Below are 18560 nucleotides of genomic sequence, written 5' to 3' on the forward strand. Positions count from 1 at the left end.
TTATAAATGATCTTGTAATAAATGAATACGTGTTTTTACCAAGAAACCTTGAGTATAAGTGTCTATCTGAATGCTTGTCATTGTAGACCTTTGTGTAACACTCTTACAAGCTCACATTCCCTCTTGAGATAAGCCTGGGTGCTCAGCTCACTACCAAAAACTGTGTGGTACAGACTTATACCAATGGTTGGTTTTGCTTATACCTGTAGTCTTAGTTGTGTGAGTGGTCCCAAAGGGTACTGCATACAAACTCTTCCTCACACTGGTGGCAAGCAGTGAGGATAAATTGTATAGTTGTTACATTGAGAGTTCTGCTTTACTTTTGTTCAAATAGTAAACTTGACAAGGCTAAGCACTACTAGAAAAGCAAAGTTATCATGCCTAATATGGATAACTACAAACAGGAGGCCCTGATCATTTTAACAGTAGATCAACTGAAGGAAATGTGTAAGGTCAGAAACCTCCCTGTTAAAGGAAAGAAAAATTGCTTGGTTGAAAGATTGTTGGAACATTAACGACTGATAAATTGGGCTGTAACCCCTAATCTCTCAGAAAATGTGAATAATATTGATGAGGAAAATTATGTTATTGAAGAGCCAGATGAGCCAGAGGAGTCCCAGGATGTGAGCCCCACTGCCCCTCTTACTGCTCTTGGGCCTCAACCTTTAGCCACAGGGACCCTACCATGTCCAGGTCCAGTACTGAGTCCAGAATGTGTCTCTCTTGAAGAAATTAGGCTTTGGTGTGTGTTCAAAAGGCTCCAAATGCAAACTGAAATAAACATCAAGAAATCAAACTCTGAGAAATGGAAATGCATCATCCTCTTGAAATGAAGAAATTGTCTCTTGAAAATGGTTCTCTCCCAGAGTCTTCTAGGTCTTCCAGCCCTAAGAGACCTTGCATGCCCAAGGAAGCTGTGAGTATGTATGAGGTGAAACTTGATATTTTGGTTTGGTTGGTTGCTTTTGAATATAACTATGGGATTCAGGGTTTTTCAGGGAATCAGTTGATTCCTTGGCTTTTGTCTAGGCTCCCCCAGGTTGCAACTGTTGCTGTTATGGAGGTGGGGAAACTTGAAAGATTTGAGAATGAAAATGTGAAGCTAGCTTTGATAGCTAGATTTGGGATAACTGCTTCCCAGTACCTTAAGAGGTTTAGGACCATCAAAAAACATGATGTTACCCCTTGGGCTACCTGGGTGTGTGAATGTTTGAAGAACTTAGATGGTTGGGTAAAGGGTTAAAGAGTTTTGAAGGAATGAGAAATCTATTTTTGTTAGAATCTATTGTTGATGCCTGCTCTCCTGAGCTGAGACAGCACTTGGCTGACTCTAAGGAAATTGATCCAAAGAAGTTAGCAAAGGCTGCTGACTTGTGGGTTGCCAACAGGGCTACTCACAAGGATTATGGGGCAACTCAGAAGAAGGATGATGGGAAGCAGCAAAAGAAAGATGGCAAAGAGAATTCTAATACCTACAATCCAAAAGAGGGCCCCAAAAAGAAAAAGGGTAAGCCACAAGGGAAACCGAATCAGGCTAGTGAAACCTCTGGTGCTAAACCAGAGGGAGGTCACCAGAAACCCCCATTTGTCAAAACATTTGGAAAATGTTATGCTTGTGGGTGTACTGACCATGTGAAAGGGGATCCCAGATACAAGGGTAAACCTTCAGGGATCCACACTGCCTCCTTAACCTTTTCCCCAGAGGGAGAAGAAGAAATGGTAAGTGGAAACTTTCAACTGCTAGCTGATGACCCCATTGGAGTCTCTGCCAGTGTTTCTTTACTGTCCCTGTGTCTGTGGGAACAGCAGCATTTAGATGTCTATAATTCAATTCCAGATAATACAAAAGAATATTATAAGGATAGTGTACTTGTAAATGGTCAGGAGACCCCTGCATTAGAGACACTGGGGCCAGCATTACAGTGGTGGATGAATCTTTTTCCAAACCTGAGGGTGTTGCTAAGGCACCCAAAGGCCTCCCTAAGCTTGCTAGAGGCCCTGTTCAAATGCTTACAAGATTACCAGCTCTCATCCAGTGCAACAACATGACTGCCAAAATACATGTTAGTGGGCAGAGTGAGGTGCCTGGGAGAGTCCTGTTGGGTAATGACTAAACTCTTGGAGTTGTATCAGGCACCCCCAGGCCTCCCAGCAAGAGGAAACAGGAACAGACACGGAAAGCCAGAGAGAGTACCTTAACTGACTCTCCAGAGGATGTTACAGAAGAATCTATAACACCCAGCCCACGGGAACTACTAACTGCTAATTCTAAGAAGAAAGAGACAAAGGGGAAACCCATGGTCTCAAAGAAACAGCAAGAAAGCACCCCTGTGCTTCCAACAAGGACATCCCTGAGAGGACTGTCCAAAGTCACACCTATGACTACTCCGCCAGCTGAGGCTGAGTGTGAGGAACAACCAGGAAAGGTTACATCAGCTGCTGAGGATTCAGAGCTGGAAGAAGACCTTCCTCCTGTTGGAGATCTGGATCCTAAAGACCATCCTGAGCTGCAGTCTTTACTGGCAGAAGGTGGCCCCTGTAGGGCAGACTTCAGCAGTCGTCAAAGAGAGTGTCCTACTCTTGAAGGACTTCGCCAACAGGCAGCTTCCCAGCTGGACGGGCAAGAGCCAGGGAAGCACGGGTTTTACTGGAAAGATGGCCTCTTCTACAGTGAACAAACTGAGTCTATCCCAGGGGTTTACAGAAGAGTTGTGGTGCCTCTAGAGATATGACGACAGTTCCTAAAGTTAGCCAATGAGATTCCTTTGGCTGGTCACTTGAGTTTCAAGAAGACCAGGGAAAGGCTTTCTCTTTATTTCTACTGGCCTAAGTTGGAGTCTGATGTAGATACATTCTGTAGGAGCTGTCACACTTGTCAGACATCTGGCAAGAGTGGAGCCAAGAATGTGGCACCTTTTGTGCCTCTCCCAGTGGTGGGAGTCCCTTTTGAGAGGGTAGGAATCGACATTGTTGGACCCTTAGACCCTCCAAACTGTTCAGGCAATCGATTTATATTGGTTGTAGTAGATCATGCTACTGGGTATCCTGAAGCTATACCTATGAAGACTGTTACAGCTCAGGCTGTTGCTAAGTCCCTACTTGGTATTTTCGCCAGGGTAGGTTTTCCTAAGGAAGTCATCTCTGACAGAGGATACAATTTTATGTCCCACTACACGCAGGCCATGTGGAAAAACTGTGGAGTGACTTACACGATCTCAACTGCCTACCATCCCCAGACAAATGGGTTAGTAGAGAGGTTTAACAGAACTATGAAGAGCATGATAGGTGCTTTAGAAGAACCCCTTAGAAGAAAGTGGGACCTACTATTGCCATGCCTTCTCTTTGCTTATAGAGAAGTCCCTCAGGAGGGGGTTGGATTTAGTCCATCTGAGCTTCTCTATGGTCATCCAGTTAGAGGCCCCTTGGCCCTTATTAAGGAGGGGTTGGATAGTGCTGCTTCCCCAAGGCCATTGAGAGTCACTGACTATGTGCTTGGTCTCCTGGGGAGAATGACACACATGATAACAGAAGCATCAGATAACTTAAAAGCAGGTCAGGCTCTGGTGAAGCATTGGCATGACCAGAAGGTCAACATGGTTGAGTTTGCTCAAGACCAGCAAGTTTTAGTTATGGGACCTACAAGGCAGAGGGTCTTACAGGACAAGTGGATTGGACCCTTCAAGGTTGTGGGAAAACTTGGAGAGGTAAATTATCTGGTGGATTTAGGCAATCCTAAGGAGGCCCCCATGGTCTTTCACACCAACCGTCGGAAAGCCTATGTCTCAAGACCAGAAGTGGGAGCTTTGCTTCTAGCCTCTGCTCAGGAGGAGGAGGAGAGTGCACCTCTACCTTATATCCTCAGGGGACAACCTTTAGATAAGAAGATGGAAGGAGTAAATCTCCCTTCTAGTTTGACACTGGAACCACAGGAGGAGTGCAAGTTTCTGTTAAATCAGTTTGCCTCTCTGTTTTCACTATCACTAGGCTTGACCCCTTGGGACCAGCATGCTATTCTCACTGGTGACTGTTTACCTGTTAAAAGCAGAGGTTACAGGATGTCACACCATGAAAGAACCCACATAAAGGAAGAGGTCAACAAGATGCTTGTTCTCTGGGTAATAGAGCCATCTACAAGTCCATGGTCTAGTCCAGTTCTACTAGTGCCAAAGGCAGGATCCAATGTGTTGAGATTCTGTGTGGACTATAGAGCTCTAAATGCAGTCACAAAGACTGATGCCCATCCTTTACCTAGGACAGATGAGCTGGTGGACAAACTTGGTTCAGCCAAGTATCTCAGTACATTTGACCTAAATAGGTCTGACGCCCATGCCAAGGAGAAAACTGCATTTTCAAGCCCAGCAGGCCTCTACCAGTTTAAGGTAATGCCTTTTGGATTAAAGAATGCAACATTCCAAGGGATGGTTAATCAAGTTCTGAATGGGATGGAGGACTTCTGCATGGCATACTTGGATGACATTGCAGTGTTCAGCCCTACTTGGAAAGAACATGTTGGCCACTTAGGATATGTTTTACAGGCTCTTGAACAGGCCCATCTGACCATAAAGGCAAGTAAATGTCAAATTGGTCAGAGCAAAGTGGTCTAACTTGGACATTGTGGGATATATTGACCCACTCAACGGCATTGCCCCACATCACTAAGCTGCATTTGCCTAAGAAACAGCAGCCTGGCTGCGCTGGCTCCTGTGCGCACAGGACCTCAAAAGTGTGTGCTGGCAGCAACAACAAAAATGGCTGCACCATCCTGCCTAGCACACTTCAGGCAAAATGGAACAAGGGTCCACACTAAAAAAATATGCCAGTGTGTTCTGAAACATATATGGAATCAAGTGAACAGGCAGAACTGCTTTGCTACAAAAGCCAAAATCCCCTTCAAAATGAAACATATTCACCCTTTCAAAATACTGTTTTATGCTAATTCCATCTGTTCATTCTGAAACCACTGTGAGTAAAAAAGGCCCTGTCTTGCCCAGGATATTTCACTGTGCTTCCTCAAAACCAGGCATAATTCCTGAGTGATAGGCCCGGTCAAACCAACTCTGAGAGAAATCTATAAGCAACTTTACTTTCACTCGCACGGAAACACGCATTTATTTATTTCCAAATGTATCCAGGCTCAACAGTTCAAAGAGACTTTCACTCTCTGAGCCAGGTCAAGTCAAATGTATCAATGCTTTAGATAAAACTCCTGCTGCAAGGAAATGACTACAGCTGCAAAGACAGCGTGGGCAATCTGAGGAGCTGCCAAACCGAATTTCAAGAATGAAATGCTAGCAGTTTAAACACATGTGGGAAAATAGGCTTTGCTGACTGAAGAGAAAAAAATGGCCCATTTAAAATAAATTGTTGAATAAAAGCCTGCTTACTTAGCAATGTAAAGGGATTATGTTAGTGGTGATAATACACTGTTAAGAAAGGAAGAAGGCAATGAATATGGCAAGGGAAATGTGCACGGAATCGCACAGTGAACAACTTTGAATCTAACAACGTGCATACAATACCCAATACTCGTGTATACTAAAACCCAGGAGTGCAAATAGAGTGAAACAATAATACCAATATATGAAAAGGGATGTGGGGTAAGCACTTAGAACCTCCTTATGACTGAAAGGAAAGTCGGCAAACTCTTTACCCACTATGCTATTACAGATACTGACAGCGCTAAGCCCACGTAGAGGGCAAGCAAGGACAGGATCTGTGAGCTGACACTCTGGATGATACTGAATAAGGAACTTAGAAACAGCACTCACGAGGACCGGAAAGACCACTTGAATGTCAGTAAACCCACGAACCAAGTTGATCAAACAGGGACCCAGAAGGCTATAACAGCAATGGGTGGAGGATAACTAAATACATAAGACCCAAGTCAAGGGGCAAGTAGGAATTGTGATTATAGAATAGTGAGGAAAACAAAAGGCATTCACAGAGGGACTAGTTACAACAGCACCCCACACCTAATAATCAATGGGAAATAAATGCAGAAGTGCAATGGAAAACATGGAATGGATCCCAATAGAAAGTAAGGATCAGGAGCAGGGCAAATGATATCACAAAAGGAAACCTTTCCCACCCAACCAAGGATAAAAGGCAGGAAGCTAAATCTATAAAGGGAAAGACTAATGCATCAAGTTTTTCAGTAGCAAAGGACAGCATCAAAGAAACAGAGAACATAGGCACATTGGGCAGCATCAAAGGGTAAAGCACAGAGAAAGGCTGCCTGCAGACAGAGGAAGACAGAAAGGGAAATCCAGAAAGCAGAAATCAATTAAGCATATAAATCTGAAATCCAGGGCAGAGGCACAAGAAACAGGAACTAGGAACTAGGCACAAAAGCTAGGAACAAGAGACCAGTCACAACAGGAACACTGCAACAATGACCAGCGCTGGACTGAAGCAAACTGAGGCTTTTAAAGCTGCTTAATGAGCACACCCCTCAGGTGTGCTGCCTGCTGCACCTGCAGCCACAGGTGTTGCCTATCCTCCACCCAACCTTGTCCTGCAAGGGAGGAGGTGAAGCAGTGAGCCAGGCATTCTCTCTCTCTCTCTTCTCACTCTCTCTCTCTCTTCTCTCTTCTCTCTCTCTCTCTCTCTCTCTCTCTCTTTCTCTCTTTCTCTCTTCCTGATTTCCTGCGCTGCGTTCCTGTTTCATCTATTCAGACTCCTGATCCCAAATACAAAGCCAAGCGTTACTGATCCTGCTTTAGCAAGGACTCAAATTCTGAGAACCACCAAAATTCCCAAATAACCAAAGTGAAAAACAGTGGTATTATTGGCATCCTGATCCAGCTTGGATTGCCGCCACTCACTGCATGCTGCTGCTGCCATCCTGCTACCCTGATGACCTATATTATCCACTGACCAGAATTGCCAGTCCAGAAGTGCTACCCGGTAACCAGTCCCTGCCCAGCTGATCCTGTCCCGCTGATTTTGTCCAGGTGTCCTTTGTTGGACCAGATCTGTGTGGTGACCAGAACCGCTGACTGTCCAGAATCCAAAAACTAAAAAGTGGACTGTGAGTATCAATAGAAACCCATAGTCTACCTTGACTTGCCTTGTCCTCATCCCACTCTCTAGGTCATCCTATCCTTATCCTGATAGACTTGTAATATTATCAAAAATCATTCTTACAACCCCACCATTGATTTCTAGTGCTCGCACCAGCTCTTTTAGTAATTTTGTCTTGTAAAATCCTAAACTATTAATCCTATTTCTAGTGATCGGACTGGTTCTGCCAGGGCGGGCGCTGGGGAACTCGGGTTGAATTTGCGAATAAACCTTGGAGCTTACTGTGTCCCTCTTTGGTATCCTAGCCTGAATGCTCTATTGTAGAGTAAAACTGTTCTTGTCAAAACTGATTTCCTTTCCTTTGTCACCACTCCATTTTACTCAAAACACACCTTTCTAGATCTTGCATAACTCACTCAATTTACCAGCCAGAGACTGGTACACCCAACACAATCGACACTGCGATTTACACTATTTCACACGTTTTTATTAAAAACCGTTTTGGTAAATTCATGCGGGAATTGCAAAGTTTGCTAATTTTCCAACCTGTCATTTGCTGCAAACATGTTTTAAAACCTGCCACTCATTTTCGAACTGTATGCTCTTGGTTATACATTGCTTGTGGTTTTTTTACTTCTACATGGTTGCTGTAGTGAGGAATAATATTAGTTTCAAAGTTTTTATACATATTCATTCATTTATTCATCCATTTCCGAGTCTCATTTTTAGCATTGCCAGGGTTTGAAATCCGTTTTTCTCTCTTGTTTGGGGAGGGAAGGTCCGATTTCAATTCTGTTTTCCATGTGTCATTCCTGATTACCTGCTGCTTCTGTTTATCCACTCAAATTGATTATTTGTGGGTTGAGGGACCATTGCAGGTGGGAATTCTAACTCAAGTGCTATCTTGCCTGAAGTAAAAAAGGGCTCCTATTCCCTGGTGTTTTGCAGATGTGTCAATAGAAGGTTAACTAAGTGCATTGCTTAAATTCCTATTGTTCTTATCACCCCATTGGTGAATGCTGCCCCATATTAAAAATTGTATGATTCTTTTGAATTTTTAAAATTAAATAAATATTATATTTTACCAACCAGCCTGGCTCATGGTCCATTGTGGACCCGGGTATTTGAAAAGGGTGTGTGATATGAGTGGTGTACCATCTCAATAATGAATCTAACATAAAAACATAAGCATTTCAATTGTGCACTGCATACTAGGCTGAGACTAAGGTGTGCGTCGCCTGATTGAAATCCTTAACAAATTGAGGTAGGAGGAGGTGAAATAAGGCCATTGCCTAGCAAAGTACAAGCTGTAAAAAAATGGGCAAACCCTACTACTTAAACCCAACTTAGAGCCTTCTTAGGTCTCAGTGGTTATTATAGGCACTTCATAGAGAACTATGTGAACATAGCTTCTCCCTTGAATGTGGTCTCCTCACCCAACTTCCCCAAAAAGGTCAGGTGGAATGAGGAGTGCACTAGAAAGCCCTTTGTCAAGCTCCAGTCTTAAGAGCTCCTGACTAACCTTCACTGTGCAAACAGATGCTTTCAATACAGGTATAGGTGCAGTTCTGAGTCAGCTGGATGAGAAAGGTAGGGCACACCCAAACTGTTTCATCAACAGGAAGCTGAAGGAACCTGAGACAATGCGGGCAACCATTGAACGAGAGTGTTTTGCCATTGTGTGGTCTCCGAAGAAGTTTAGACCATGCTTGTATGGATCTACTTTTGTGTTTCAGACAGACCCACCAACCCTTGAGATGGTTAATGCAGATGAAAGGGGAAAATCCTAAATTGTTAAAATGGTCAATCAGCCTACAGGGGTTTGATTTTACCATTGAACACAGGTCAGGGATTAATCACCAAAATGCTGATGGTCTCTCCAGGATGTATGACCGACTGGAGTAAGGAGATTCATCCAGGGGTGGGTTAAATCCTCCTGTCCCTTAGTCTGGGGGGACGAGTGTTAGGGAGAATTCTCATAAATGTGCTAATTCCCTTCAGCGTAGAGACCCCCAGCAACTTTGCTGAATTTTGAGGACTTGATTTTTTTTACCTGGAGAGAGTGTGCACCTTTTTTCCCACTCTCTCATGTATTTTGATGTGTGTTTTACTTGAGTGTTCTTTGATTATGCAGATTTAGACAACTTCATAGGCATCATCTTTTCATGTGTGTTACACAGCACTGTCAGTGTAGTAACACGGGGAAGCCTTTCTAGGCTGTCCCAAGGTTTAAATACCTTCTCTGGGATAAACTACTGTTTCCCAGAGAATGTAAAGTTAAATTGACTTTACTAGTCTTTTTAAATTCCTAGACCCAGCACACACTATCTTACAATAGAGTGCTGGAGGGGTTAACTAGTATCCCCTGTGTCTAGAAACTCATTTAGCAGTCAAATGCTACCCTTTTCTATCGAAATGGCTGGTGGCAGTGGTTTTACAACAAACTACCATGATTTTTCGCGACCGCGAACACCAGTAGCATTAAATCGCGGGAGCCATGTTTTTCAAGATGGCACCTAAGCCTCCTTTGTTTAAATAGGTCCCGGTATTCTTTTTTCACCATTTCTTTTTTTAAAGGTCCTTCTGGAGTTTGTCTCTGCGCGCCAAGCTAGGTTTGGTCCCTTTGTTTCTATGCCTTTGGCGGGCTTCAGGACTGAAGATCTCCTCTGGCACCTGAGTGTCTGGGGTGGCAGGAAGTGAGGGAGGTGCCTGAAACTCCCTGTGCTTAGTCTCCTAGAAGACCCAAATGCACTCTGGCGTGATTGGCTGGCTGACTGTCTGGCAAGGACAGCCACCCTGCTGGGTGAGTGGCAGCTAGGCTGGAATGAATCTGCGAAAACTGTTTAAAAGGTGAGTCTCTTGGCTTGGAAGGCAGAGTCGACCACTGGAACGAAAGAACCGAAGACGAGCTGGAAGAGGACGGCTGCTGCAACTACTGGATTGTTTTTTTTTTTCTGGTGGAGCCCTGCTGCAGGTCCGAATCATCAAGTTCATCTGCACAGAGAAGACCAATCAACTTGTAAGCCACCTGGATACCATTCTCGAAGCTGGTTAGGATTAACCAAGGGGAAGGATACCAGCTTGTGTGCTTGAAGAACAGCAACCGGAATCAGAGATTTGGAAATTTACCAGCTTTTGACCCGTCCCTGTGCAGTGCAGGAGTCGCCCAACGTCCTCCCTCTTGTCCCCACAATTGAGGCTCAGGAACAGCGAGATTTGCAGGAACTGCCAGGAACAGAAGTCTTCAGCTGCATCTTTTTCTTCAATATAATGTACTGTGAAAACCTGACTGAGAGAACTTACCTCTCACCGCAAAAGTTTGTGGAACTTTGGCAACTTGCAAGCCTAGTCAGCTTGTGACCCGACATATGAACCTTTCTTCCGTGAACTACTTCTAAGAACTGTGGCAAAGACTTTTCCGTTTAAATACCAGAACCGTTTTTACTTATACAAGACATTAGCCCATTTACTTTGGCCTACCTATTGCATTAAATCAACTCCTCTGGTGAACTCAAACTACTTGCACTGTTTTAGAGTAACTGTGGTATTCGTTTTATCTTCTGCCCTTTTGCTCCTCCTTCAATGCTATTTTGCTCTGACTTCAAGGGAGCTCAACTGCTTAGTAATCAGTATTGTAGTAGCATTTCTATGTGATATTGGTTGCCTCATTTAGTGAATGCTTTATAAATGATCTTGTAATAATATAATAAGTGTTTTTACCAAGAAATCTTAAGTATAAGTGTCTATCTGAATACTTGCCATTGTAGACCTTTGTGTAACACCCTTACAAGCTTACATTCCCTCTTGAGATCAGCCTGGCTGGTCAGCTCGCTACCAAAAACTGTGTGGTACAGACTTATACTAAAGGTTGGTTTTGCTTACACCTGTAATCTTAGTTGTGTGTAATGGTCCCAAAGGGTACTGCATACAAACTCTGCCTAATACACGGAAACAAGACGGTGGATTAAGGATGTGTGTAGACCTTAGGGAGCCGAATTCCAATATTTGGGTTGATCGTCATCTGCTCCCCATCATCAATGAATTACTTTTGACAATGTGACACGCTGAGTGGTTTTCCACTTTTGATCTGTCATCGGCCTATCACCAGATTAACCTGCATGAGGAATCGCGACCATTGACTTCATTTGTGACACCTTTTGGGGCATACAGGTTTCGTCGTATGCCATTCGGGTTAGAATCTGCGTCTGCAGTTTTTCAGCGTTTGATGCAGGAACTGTTTGGGAGTGAGCTACTTTCAAGATGACAATTTGCTGTTGGGTAAGAACAAAAGGGAACATGACGAGAGGGTGCATCGGGTCATGCTAATTCTGCAGCAGAGTGTTTTGACAGTGAAGTTATCAAAGTGTCAGGTGGGGGTGCCCAGTGTGACGTATTTAGGGCACACACTTGATGCTGGTGGCATAAAGCCTAGAGAAGGCTTGGTTAGAGTTATGAGGGAGGCTCCGTCCCCCAGTGAATAAGGATCAACTCAGGTCGTTTTGGGGAATGACTGAGTACTACGTCAAGTTTTTACCTTGGTATGCGGAGAAGACTGTGTGCATGCGTGCTTTGTTGAAGAATACCAGGTTTGAATGGTCTCAGGAGTGCCAAGCTGAATTTGTTTAAGGAAGATGTGGATAGGGCACCATCTTTGAAGTCATTTGACCCGAAGAAAAGGATGGTGCTCACTGTGGATGCCAGTGATGTCGGCTTAGGGGAAGTTTTGGAGCAGTGGCGGGATGGTGTGTGCAAGCTTATTGCATTTGCGTCTAGGGCGCTTAGGGATGTTGAGAAACGATATGCAGTAACTGAGAGGGAGGCGTTTGCTGCTTCTTGGGCTTCAAAGCATTTAGGACCTTTCTGTGGGGTATTCCATACGTCATCAGGACAGACCACATACTGCTTGTATATGTGCTCACCACCAAGGGTGTGGCATCGGTGTCCCCTAGGATTGCGAGGTCGATGGTGGACCTGCAAGAATTTAATTTCAGGGTGGAGTACTTACCAGGCAAAAGGAATGTGGTAGCAGATTGTCTATCACGATTGCCGGTGGAGCAGAGTGGTGCACCCGCAACCAGTGTACCCTGTGGATGTTTCCAATGAGGTATGGTCCAAGGTGGCGGTGGACATTATGGGTCCCATGGAGTGTTTGGAAGGGGGTTTGAGATTTGTGGTTGTGTTGGTTGACTATACCTCTCAGTGGGTTGAGGCTGCTGCTTTTGAGTCAGCAACCACTGATAAGGTGACTGGTTTCCTTAAAAGGATATTTGATAGGGAAGGTGTACCCGCAAGTATGGTCACAGACAACAGGGTGCAGTTTGTGTCCCAGCAAATGCAGGATTATCAGGCAGCTTTGTACAATCCGTGCGCCAATGGATTGTGGAAAGAATTAATGGTTTTGTGAGGGGGCCATTCAGCTGGCCATCGCCAACGGGTTGTGTTGGCAGGAGGTGGTTTCAGAGGCTTTGACGGCATATGGGCAGACACCTTCGATGTTTACGGGCAAATCACTGTGTGAACTCATGAGGGGTAGGACGGATGGGTCAAGGTTGAGGACGGCTGCTCTTGGTGGGGGTGTGATCACAGAGGTGAACATATCGGAGGTGCTGCAAAGGGTGCATGCTCACCAGGATCGTGTGAGAGCACAGCAGAGCGGGAAAAGACCCATTAAGGTTGAGGTGGGTGATTGTGTTTGTGTGAAAAACCCTGGGTGGGGACAGGATATGTGGTTCTTGATGACGGGACAAGGTGGAGCAAGAGAAGGGTTTTTGTATTAGGGTGTACTGCTGTGACACCATCAGTTCAGTGTGTTCTGATTTGGAATCTCAATTAAGTGATTTCTCTGTGGAACAGCATGTGGGTGGGACCACAGGAAAGTTGGAAATGGGACGTAATGAGGTATCTGCTGGTGACAGTCGTGAGGATGGACTGAGTGTGGCATCTGAGGAATGTGTTCCTCCAGCATCGGGTAGGAATGGGGGACGTCCATTGAGGGAGCGTGTGCCTCCTGTCAGAATGGATTATGTTTGGGAGGGTAGTAGGAAATAATACGTGTGTGTGGGTTCATTTCAACAGCGTACGTGTGTGTTATTGCTGCAGTGTGCGTGTGAGCTTTTCACGTACATTCTTTGCTCTAATCTGTTTTACCTAATGTTCCCCCTTTTCTCCCATCAACACAAATGTGTGTTATTTCAGTTAAAAAGTGCACCTATTGTTCCATTTATTACCCATTTTTCTGTTGTTGCTTATTTCGGTATGTGCTAAGGGGGGGGTGCACTCTGGAATGCTGGCTCGCGTTGCTACGCGGTCAGCATTCCAGGTGCTGTTGTACGGTTGGGAGAAGGGCTGATTGGCGGTGTGACCACGGGGTCTGTCCTAGTGAAATAAAGGACTTCTGTGATTTTTTCACCTCCCTGAGCACCTTTACATCATGGAGGCCGGACTGGCCGACCCCCATAACACATACGTTTTTAAGCTTTTGTCAGGCACTGCTATTAGATGGCAAGGTACTCGCACCATTCTGCACCTGCTAACAGCAATGGGTAGTTAAGCAAGCCCCTTTCCCATGCCTACACGAAAGTCCAAACGCTTGGCGTTGCCAATGCTTGTTTTATTAGATGGTGCAGCCAACCCCCCAACAACAGCTCCACACCTCAACATCAAATACGAAAAAGCGTTGCTATGTTCCACAGATTCCGAAACTTACTAAGGACAAGTTAAGCGTTATCAGACACGTTCGGTTTTTATTGGAGATGCATTTGTGGTTGAGATTTTACAAACCGTGTCATTTACCGGATACACAACGCTGATCGTATTAATCATGTTAAGAGGTATAATGTTTATATATTGGCACACGGTCTGTTCAAATCTCCAGGAATAAATGCCGATTGACTTCATCATACACTGCTTCGAAAACAATCATAAGTGGTATATTTTTTAAGATGACCGGTCCATTTGCACACTTCCGCCACAATTTCGAAATTCCGTTCACAACGTCGCCGCCTTCTGCGCATGCGCCACTCATCACGCACTTACGCATAGGGTCTCGTTTTCACTTCCGTTCGCCGCCTTCTGCGCATGCGCCACTGACAAACATCATCACGCACTTACGAACAGGGTCTCGTTTTCACTTCCGCTCGCCGCCTTCTGCGCATGCGCCACTGACAAACATCATCACGCACTTAGGAACAGGGTCTCGTTTTTACTTCCGCTTTTGCGCGGAGCCAATCAATACATGTGCGGACATTTTGTGGCGAACCGGGGGGACCGAGGGCTGTATTTTGTGAGCAAGAAAGGAAGCATAAGCTCCGCTCATCCATAATTGTGCCGACACACGCATCATATAACCCCACAACAACCGCCGCAAAGCCAGAGATGGGAGACCGTGCTCCGCCCATGGGTTTTTTCGAAGGCGGCCGCCCGCCCCGGGGCTTTGACGATCGCTTTCCCCGTGGCCGCGAAATGGCGGGCTTCGGGGACCGGCCACACGGACCCAAACCGCTCATGTCCCTTAGAGGTGGAGGGCCCGAGCCTGGAATGAACGGGGCCTTTGGCCCGGGTCCTCGTGGCAGGCCAATGGGCCCACACGATGGTCCTAGAGAGCCCTTTCCAGGTCGACCTTTTGGGCCCCGGAGTCCCAGCCCGCGGGGCCGCTTTGACCCTAGAGAGCCTGGTAGACCCGGACCTCCAGTTGTCCGGGACATGGTAGAGTATATTAAAGACCGCATTGCGCATGAAGTGGAAGTGCGTAGGCCTGACCTGATAGAGGACACCAGAAGAGACTTCCCCATGGACATGGAGGGTAGAAGGGGAGATTTTCCCAGGGACATGGAGGAAAGACGTGGGGACTTTCCCAGAGAAATGGAGGCAAGGCCCCGGGGAGACTTTCCCAGAGAAATGGAGGGAAGGGCACGAGGGGATTTTCCTATGGATAGTAGGCCGAGAGGTGACTTTCCCATGGAAGGGAGGATGCGAGGGGAATTTCCAATGGAGGGGAGGCCGCGTGGTGATTTTCCTAGGGAGATGGAAGGGCGACCCGGGATGGATATTCCTAAAGATCTTGATGCTAGGCGAGGAGATTTTGGGAGGGAGCTGGAGTCGCGGCCTCGTGGGGACATGCTGAGGGAGATGGAGCCTAGGCGGGGAGACTTTGCAAGGGGGCCAGGCTTTCCAAGAGAGAAGGAAGCTGTGCTCAGGGGTGACTTTACAAGGGAGATGGATCCTAGGCGTGGCGAGTTACCTAGGGATATGGATGCAATGCGGGGTGACTTCGGCAGGACAATCGAGGGAAGGCATGGGGATCCAGAAGGGAGGGGTTCAGAATGGCTGAACGAGCTTGAGGGCCGCCGGTCAGACTGGGCCAAGGACATAGATGGCGGGCGGGCCGATTTGACGAAGGACTTGGATAGGTGCCCAGAATGGCCGAGGGAGGCCGGGGGCCGGCGGGATTGGGACAAGGAGCTAATAGCCCGGAGGGCTCAGTTGCAGAAGGAGATGGAGGGCAGGCGTGGGGCGGATTGGCTGCAGCCTAGGAGCAGGAGCCGGTCCCCATTGAGGCATCCTCACCCCTCCCCAATGGGGGTGAATCCAAGCCAGCGCCCTGCTCAGGCTTCAAAGGCCTTCGAGAGCCGCATGCGTGCTCCAGACAAACCCCTACAGACACACGGCCTCAAAGTGCAGAACTTCCCCGTTGATGTGCCCGACGAGGTCCTCCAGCAGACCCTCTTCCAGAAGTTCCGCAAGTACGGCTTTGTAAGCACTGTGGAAGTGCACGGCCAGGGCGAGGCGCGCTACGCCCTGGTCTTCTTCTACCACCAGCAGGATCAGGTCGACGCGCTAATAAAGGGCCGCCGAGATGAGCTCTTAGGCGGGCAGGTGAAGATCACGCCCTATATAGGAAGAGAGTCGAAGAGTAGCAGCCGCCCCCTGAATGACTGGGATGAGAAAACCGACGAATTTCATCCCAAAGCTAGCAGGTTGTTCATTCCTTCTTTCTCCATCCTTTTTATTCTGTTCACGCTGCCCTGTCTCGTTAGCACTGTTATTTTCTTTGCCTGACAGGAACACTGGTTAATGCTTCAATTCCACATCAAATATGAACCTGTTTAATGGTGTGTGATGCAGCTGTGAACAAAATAACATAAAAGGAGTTCATCCATATGTCCTGTAGCTCGGTGCTCCAATTGTATATAATCTTGAGGTCCAGGGTGTGCCCACTGCCCATCTCCAAGCCCTTTCTGGTACCAGGAGTGACACCTGCTGTTGGTTAATGTGGCACTGCAGTGTCTAGCTCAGTATGGACTGTGTTGGCATAGCACAGTAAATGCCTGTCCGTTTCTGCCCGTAATCCTGCTAAACGGATGTACAGAAGCTGGAGTGGTGTGTGGCCCCCAATGGACTGGTCATATTACCAATGGCTGTTAATTTCCTCTTAAAAGATGGGGTCACATTTCTTGTGAAGGTGGTATTGCAATTTATTACTTTTGTAAAAATCCACCATGGCATTGTCCTCTGCTTAAACCATGAGATGCACACTTTTTAACTGTCCATTATATACAGTTCATTATGGTTTCAATGTCTTCTAATCGTCGTGTACAGAAAGTTAATGCCACATAGGTATGTTTGCATGGCACACGTTTTCCTCTAGAGCCCAATGTAGGTCCTGGTATTGGTTGGTGGTGCTGTACAGGTAGGTAGAGGGTTTCCTTTCCCTCCATGCTTTCATTGTCTGCCCAAAACGATGGAATATAATACTGTTGCAGTTCCTTTGAGAGTTCAGTTCTCCTTCCTTTGCCGATCACATGTGCTTCGCTCACCCCCATAGGGTGCACCTAGCTTTACATTGATGGCGTTTAAAGGTTAGTTGCTAGTACAAGCTACTTTGTGCTCTGTTCCTGGCCCGACAAGCGCAGCGTCGAAAGCTTTAATAAACTTGAGCTAGTCACGATGGCCCTCGCAGGTAGAGCCGGTAAACTGGTGTAGGGTGTGCCCACACACCGTGACCCAGGATTCTGGTCCCCTAACTCCCACAGATGGACAGAGTAGTCTTGGGGTCTATGTGGTTGCAGGACCTCTGTCGGTCATTGGAGATGCTAACGAGAGCTCGATTCCTGTTGCTTTGCAGTGCCATTTACTGGCACTTGGAAGTGGCCTCTGGCTGGGGTGCAAGCTATGTTTCAAGTACAAGTATTGAGAAAGGGCTGGTTGTCGGTCATGTAGGGTCTTCGGCACTACTAAGCAGCGAGTGTCGAACACTTGTCACAATACCTACCACTACTGCATTTGATTTCATCTGATTTGCAGGACATGACCCACTGACCTGTTGTCGTAAATGTCCTTTTGAAATCTGATGACCCTAGATAGGTGGGTCTTGGCCAGCCCTCTAAAGCACTACAGTTGGCATTTCAAAGTATCGTCTTTTTGGAGTATGTCGGCCCTTTCGGTGTATACATGTCCCTGCCATCTCCTAGAAATACAAAACCCACCCTGACTTACCCTCCTGTGGACCAACTGACATCGCCCGACTCATAGGCATGCATCGACGTGCTAAACGGGTCGCTTTTTACTTTTAAAGGCTACTTGGGTTGCTTCTCGTCTTCTGTGCTGCATGATGGCTTTGCATTCCCAGAACAATACCCTGTATGTTCCTTTCCCTTTGGAAGCCCCTATTTTATCGATATCCCTTTGAACTATGTGGTTATAGGAGGTAACTTGAAATTTGGCTTTGCAATGCCTTATTGAAGTGCTTTGACTCAGTAACAGAGTCATACACATGACCATACTATGCTCCAGCCTGGCCAACGCGGTATAATGATGAGCCTCTGGTAGTTTTAGATCTGGAACCTCCTCCTTGCTCAAACACAGCACACTTGCCGGCCATTGGTGCCCAATTCCCTCGTGTGTATCCTCCGACACTGCACATCTCCTGGATTATCATTTAGCCTGGCTTGTGAATCCATTGAAGGTAGTTCATCCAGGGGACTGGGACTGTTGAAACCGGAGAATTTGAATGATTGATGTGGTCCTTGAAAGCTGTCACTTTGCGAATGAATTTTCTTGACCTTTAACCAAGGCTTCCTCAGAAGTTCGTTTATATAATCTTTCCTTTGTTGAACCACATCTTTGCTATAGGCTGTCCTTCACTTTCTTTGCCCACCATCTTCCTGGCATTCACATCTTATCCTCTAACTGCCAAGGTAGCAGGACCGTAAGTTTGTTGGTCCTTTTGTACTCCCAAGGTAGTTTTGACTTCCTTGTTGCCGCATAGTTGGCTTTCAAACCGAAAGCACAGCCATATTTTTTGGGGGGTTCTGAGGAGTTGATCGTCCCGTTTGACTGCCATTTTTTTCTACTGTGCATTCAGCGCGTGAATGCGGGTGACATACAGACTTTCCATGTAGATGGAACGTATTCCCACGATATGTGTGCAATCCCTACACTGCCCTGTCCCGTTTATCCACATTTTACGGTAATTTCTTCAATATTTGCCGGCCAATTAAAACTTGCATTACAGCATTTAAATGACATCAAATTCAAAA

The 18560-nt window shown here is 46.3% G+C and overlaps 1 protein-coding gene across 1 annotated transcript in view; it reads left to right on the forward strand.

The window, feature by feature from the left end:
* The first annotated feature begins 14180 nt into the window (after window positions 1-14180).
* The window catches only part of LOC138566363 (msx2-interacting protein-like), a 29943-nt gene continuing 25563 nt past the window's right edge, over window positions 14181-18560 (forward strand). Inside the window, exon 1 of the mRNA XM_069643526.1 lies at window positions 14181-15998. Coding sequence (XP_069499627.1) covers window positions 14398-15998 — 1601 coding nt within the window. The 5' untranslated portion in view covers window positions 14181-14397. The remainder of the gene's footprint in view (window positions 15999-18560) is intronic.

This window comes from Ambystoma mexicanum, chromosome 1p, assembly GCF_040938575.1.
Source record: "Ambystoma mexicanum isolate Mex_15411 chromosome 1p, UKY_AmexF1_1, whole genome shotgun sequence".
Classification (NCBI taxonomy): domain Eukaryota; kingdom Metazoa; phylum Chordata; class Amphibia; order Caudata; family Ambystomatidae; genus Ambystoma; species Ambystoma mexicanum.